Source organism: Mauremys reevesii, linkage group 22 (assembly GCF_016161935.1).
Source record: "Mauremys reevesii isolate NIE-2019 linkage group 22, ASM1616193v1, whole genome shotgun sequence".
NCBI lineage: Eukaryota > Metazoa > Chordata > Testudines > Geoemydidae > Mauremys > Mauremys reevesii.
The window spans coordinates 19,301,735-19,307,734 of NC_052644.1; the positions used below are offsets into that span (position 1 = coordinate 19,301,735).

The 6,000-nt window shown below is 63.2% G+C and overlaps 1 protein-coding gene across 1 annotated transcript in view; it reads right to left on the reverse strand.

Annotated features, from left to right (window-relative positions):
• The window catches only part of LOC120388453 (immunoglobulin superfamily member 1-like), a 39,403-nt gene extending 36,400 nt beyond the window's left edge, over positions 1 to 3,003 (reverse strand). The window contains exon 1 of the mRNA XM_039510274.1: positions 2,705 to 3,003. Within this exon, the coding sequence (XP_039366208.1) occupies positions 2,705 to 2,898 (194 nt within the window). The 5' untranslated portion in view covers positions 2,899 to 3,003. The remainder of the gene's footprint in view (positions 1 to 2,704) is intronic.
• Between the last annotated feature and the right edge of the window lie 2,997 nt (positions 3,004 to 6,000).

Here is a 6,000-nt window from a genome sequence, read left to right on the forward strand (position 1 = left end):
TGGGGTTCATGCTGTTTTGAGCAGGGGGTTGTACTAGAACCACCTGAGGTCTCTTCCAACCCTCATCTTCTATGATTCCCCGGCCGGCCCCAGCCACGGGCAGATCCAGGGGCCCCTGGCAGAGATTCTCTCCCACATCCCAGAGTCCCCCTGTGATGAAGTGGGGCTGTTCTAAATGTTTCCTCTGAATACTGTGTGGGTGCCTCAGTTAAGGCTGACACTCTCTCTCTGTGGCAACTAATGGTCCGGGGCGTTCCTCCCTGCAAGGGGATGCTAAAGGTGTGGGAGGACAGGGAGATCAGGTGCTCTCCTGGCCCGGGAAAGAGACAAAGCCCAGAGGGGAGGGGATGGAGGGGGTTTCAGTCTGGAGCTGGCTGGGGACGAGGAGTGAAGTGCAGACGGGGGGGTCTGGCTCCCTGCCCCCCAGAATGGACCCGGCCGAGGGGTCCGGTTCTCTATACCTACAAGCTCTGTTTTAGACACTGTTCCTGTCATCAAATAAACCTCTGTGTTACTGGCTGGCTGAGCGTCACGTCTGACTGCAAAGCAGGGGAGCAGGACCCTGTGGCTTCCCCAGGACCCCGCCGGGGTGGGCTCGCTGCGAGAAGCGCACAGAGGGGCAGAGGATGCTGAATGCTCCAAGGAGAGACCCAGGAGGTGAAGCCGTGTGAGCTTCTTGCCCTGCAGACAGTCTGCTCCAAGGGAGAGGAAGCTCCCCACAGTCCTGCCTGGCTTTGTGGGGAGCAGTTTCAGAGCTTCGCCCGGGGACTCCGTGACACCCCGACCCAGAATCCCGGACCTGCAAGCTGGGCTCCCAGCCCCACAGACACTGAGCCGCGGCTCCCTAGTGCTTGGGGTCCTCATATGCCATGTGCGGCCCCTGCCTCATTGACTGCATCCGCCTCCTCCCCCTTGAGCACAGGGCAACTCAAAGGCTACTTTCTGGAGCCTGGCAACACAGGACCTGAGCCCCACACACAAAGGGAATCAGCCCCCCTGGGAGGCAGCAAGGCATCTTTTTCCCCATTCTACAGGGGGAAACTGAGGCACAGACAGATTCACTTTCCTTAGTGAGTTCCCAGGGGTAGGGACTGTCTCTTCACTCTGTTTATGCACCACCAGGAACAAAGGGGCCCTGACCATGGCAGGGACCCTACATGATCCCCCAACACAAGGGATCCAGCACTATTGAGGCAGCGTCTGCAGATGTCTCCACTAACTGTGGGTGTCTTGGTTTGTGGGTGCTTGGCCAGAGATCCCCCAAGATTGAGGCTCCCCCCCAAGGAAGGACACTTTTGAAAACTGTGACGTGCTCCCATCACACAGAATCTGTGGCCACGCCAGAAGCTGGGCCAGATCTCCTGGGTCCCAGCCCAGCGTTGTGTCCACCAAGCCCCCACTTCTCCTGCAGCCCCTGCCTCATTCAGCCCAGGCCATGGCACTGCCTGCGCTGGGGCCTGGAGAACAGAGAGGAGGGGATCACTGCATTAAATAGCGACTCCCGGTTCCTACGCACAAGGGGCAGCGTTAAAGTCGCCTCCCTGCCCCGAGTCTCCAGGGGCTGCTGCTCCCCCTTGGCTGGGGAACCCCCCAGTGACTCTGTCCCTGCTCCCTGGCCGGGCGTCCCCTCTGCTGGGTCAGGGCTCAGGGCAGAGCCTGGCTCTGAGCGTCCCATTGGCCCCAAGCCCTGTGAGGATGGGGAGGGAGGGGCTGGGAACGGGGACGCCGAGCTGGGCCCCTCACCTCTCACCACCAGCTCCACGGGGTCACTGGGGTCCGACACAACGAACAGCTCCGATCTGCTGTGATAGGAGCAGCTGTAGCTCCCCCCGCCCTCCCGGCTCATGTTGCTGCTGGAAAACACTCCCTCAAACCTGTCCGAATCCACAGGTGGGAAATGGTGTCACTCTTTATTCAGCACGAACCGCACGCTCTGGTGCTGCCCCCAACACCAGACGCTCATGGCTCCCCACAGCAAGACCCCCTGGTTGGGTCGCAGGGAGATGCTGGGTTTGGGGTAACTGGGCTCTGCAGTGGGAAGCAGACAGGCCGTGAGACACAGGCCCCGTCACTCACTCCTGGGGCCCGTCCTCACCCCGCAGCCTCAGTGGTGGGTCAGACCCGGCGGCCCTGGGGACGGGCTCCTGGATCCCTTTCCACAGGGGCCAGAGTTTCCCCTCAGCCCTGGGCTCACAGCATGAGACACGGAGCAACCCCAGCCCCGGGGGCCCAGAGCTCTGCTCCCCGGCGGGTGACAGGCCAGGCCAATCTCCAGGGTCCAGTCACTCCCTGGCTTCTCTGCTGGGGAGGAATGGGGGCCAGGACTCCTGGGTTCTGTGCACAGCACCACCACTGACTTGTAGGGGACTGTGCAAGTCTCTACTGTACACTGAGGTTTAAAACCTTCAGCTCCACCCATCACCCCCTAACTGATGTGTTGCCTGGGAAAGGCCCCCCTGCTCTGCAGCTCACCCTGGGGGCAGGGATCCCCCCTTCCTCTGCCCCAAATCTCCAGTGACTACTTCTCCCCCCTGGCTGGGGAACCCCCCAGTGACTCTGTCCCCGCTCCCCTGCCAGGCGTCCCCTCTGCTGGGCCCAGGGCTCAGGGCAAAGCCTGGCTCTGAGCGTCGCATTGTTGCAGAGACCCCCAGAGGATCTGGCTGGGTGTGGGGCTGGGAGCTGGGACACTGAGCCAGGCCCCTCACCTGCTACAATGATCTCGACGGGGTCGCTGGGATACGACCAGCGACTCTGATCCGTTATGGAGTGATAGTCGCAGGTGTAGCTCCCTCCATCTTCCCGGCTGACACTGGGGATGGGAAATTCAGCCACGGGCCCATCAGGCACCGACTGCACCTCCAGGTTCGGGTGTCCAGTTTTATGCAGGAAGAACTCCATGGATCGTTGCCAACCCTCACAGTGGATGGTGACGCTTCCCCCGAGCGCCACCACCCTGCTGGGGGTCACCGAGATGGTGGATTTGAGAAATTCACGCCCTGCTTTCAACAAAGGACAGGAGTTAAACAGGGGAGACACCCCCCCCCCCGGCTCCTCGCCTCCCCTCCACCCCAATTCTCTCCATCCATCATTCGGCCTCTCTAGGAGTCTGTCCCCTACCAGGGTTGGCACTGCCTGCCCATGGGGCTCGGGGCAGGGGGTTCACTCAGACGTAGCTCAGGGCCCGGCTGCATGAGATCACCTGGCCCCCCGGCCCCACCTGAGGCCAGCCAGGGAGCCTGACCAGTGCCCGCCCTGCAGCTCTGCCCCCACCCCAGGGGTGGGAAAATAGAGTCTGTGACCGGTGGGAGTCGCACAAGACCCACCTCTCCCCAGGCCTTGGGAATGGGGGGCTGCGAGTGCCGGGGAGGGAGCTGTTGGGGCTGGATCTGCAGGCAGATCTGGGGGGTTCTCCCCACGGCTGCACTGACTGGGAATGTTTCGGTTACCACAGAGTCCCAGCTGCCGGGAAGCAGGACAGGATAAGCCCCAGTACCCGGACCCTTGTGCCCTGCGCAAGCACGGTGGGGTAGGGGAAGGCTTAGCACCAGGACCTCCGCTGAGGCCCGGAGACAGGACGAGCTCTCACTCCCTGCTGTGCCCTGGGGCTGGAGCATTGGGACAGAGGTTCTCCGGGCTTGGGGCTGCAAAGGGGCGAGGGATGCGGGTGGGGGGAGGGCAGAAAGGGGTGGGGCTCTGGGCGGAATAGGAGCGGGGCCCCGGGGAAGGGGCAGAAAGGCCCCTGCTCTGCAGCTCCCCCCTGGGGCAGGGATCCCCCCTCCCCCAGCCCTGAACCTCCAGGAGCTGCTGCTCCCCACTGGCTGGGGAACCCCCCGGTGACACTGTCCCTGGCCAGGTGAGTCCTAAGGCTCTGGGCAGAGCCTGGCTCTGAGCATCCCATCAGGCTGCCGACCTTGTGGGGGGCCAGGCTGGGAGTGAAGGACGTGGAGCCGGGCCCCTCACAGGCTACCACCAGCTGCACGGAAAGTGGGTTGAACAGGGAACCTGGCAGTGCCGGTGACGGGACACTAAACATGATTCCCTGCAGTACCCGACCTGTGCCACCAGGGGGCGGGAAGAGCAGCTGCTGCTGGAGCCTGGAGGAGCAGTGGAGCCACTCAGCAGGGGCCCTGCCCCACTCCCTGCCCCACTCACCCCCAGCCCCATCCCAGCAGCGCAGCTCCCCTCCCTCCCCAGCCTGCCCTGCTCACCCCACCTGCTCCCCTCCCCCATCTCCTGAGCGTGGGTCCCCATCCCTGCCACACTCATCCCCCACCTGCCTCCTCCTCCACCCTGCCCCACTCCCTGCCCCCACCCCACCCCGCTGTGCAGCTCCCCTCCCCACCCTGAACCACTCATCCCCAGCCCTGGAGAGCGGCTCTCCGGGATTAAATAGCGACTCCCGGTCTCTACGCACAAGGGGCAGCGTTAAAGTCGCCTCCCTGCCCTGAGTCTCCAGGGGCTGCTGCTCCCCCCTGGCTGGGGAACCCCCCAGTGACTCCGTCCCTTCTCCCCCCATCTCCGCCCTGGGTGTCCCCTGTGCTGGGTCAGGGCTCGCTGAGAACCCCTGGGGCCTGGCTGGGTGTGGGGCTGGGAGCCGAGGTGCCGGGCTGGGCCCCTCACCTGCTACAATGATCTGCACAGGGTCGCTGGGCTCCGAGTAGGGAGCTGGTCCTGTTCCGTTGCTATAACGACAGGTGTAGCTGCCCCCGTGTTCCTGTCTGGCGCTGGTGATGGGAAATTCAGCCTCAGAGCCGGCAGGGTCTGTGTGAGTCACATAGTTCCTATCTCCATCCTTGTAGAGGAGGATCCTCATGCCCAGGCGCTGATGCCGACACCGGATGGTGACGTTCCCCCCCAAGGGGATCACCCCACCGGGGCTGACGGAGATGGAGGGTTTGGGGTAGGACCCCTCTGGAGTCACAAACAAACAGGCAGTAAGTGGGGGTGACACAAACCGCGTCCGTCTGACTCAATCCTCTGCCCATCTGTCGCTCCAGCGTTTCACCCCCCGCCCAACCCTGGGGTGCAGCCCGGCCCCGCGGCTCACAGCCAGGGAGAGACACAGCCAGGGCCGGCTCTGGCTTTTTTGCCACCCAAAGCAAAAAAAAAAAAAAAAAGAGTGTTGGGGCCGCTGGAGCGGCAAAGATGGGGAAAAACACAACAAAACATGGCACGTCTGGAGCAGCAAAGCAGGGAGGGGGGGACAAAAACACGGCAGGGCTGGAGCGGCAAATCTGGGGGGAGGGGGGAGAAACAACAGTGCGGCCGGCAAAGCAGGGAAAAAACAAAAAAAACAAAAGCCAGGGTGCAGGGGGACTCCCTGTGCTGCAGCGTGTGCGTCCGGTCTAATGGGGGGGAAGAGGAGGGAGTGGGGGGGGATGGAGAGAACAGGGGCGGCCAGCGCATCAGTGGGGCGCTCGCCACGCAGCTCTGACCGCCGCGCCGCCTGCCGGGAGGGCTCCGCTCCGCTCCGGTCGGCGGGGCGGGAAGGACGCGGCTGCCCTGCCGGGTTTGCTGCAGGGCGCTCCCCTCCTCCGCCCCCTACAGGGCGGCTGGAGCAACGAACAAAAAAAAAAAAAAGAAGCGGCCGTGCTGCCCTAGGATTGGGCGGAAGCCGCCCCGTAGAATCTGCCGCCCCAAGCAGGAGCTTCCTCAGCTGGTGCCTGGAGCTGGCCCTGGACACAGCAGAGGGGAAAGGAGATTTCCAGTCTCAGATTCCTTCAGTTCTCCAGGGTCAATTCAGCCCTGCCCCCGCTGCAGTCAGGGGTGACTCCGGATTGAATCTGGGGGGCTGAGATCAGAATCTGGCCCTTTCCACACGGCACTCAGTGAATTGGGATCTCCCCGTGGGGTTCCTGGTCCAATTCAGGTCCTTTGCGCAAGCAGCTCCCAGGACAGCCACCACCACCCCCAATTCAACCCCCTACAAGAAAACACCTTTGCAAAACCCCCGGTTGTTCTAACATTTTTCTGCCCACCCCTGGGGCTCAGACTCTGGCT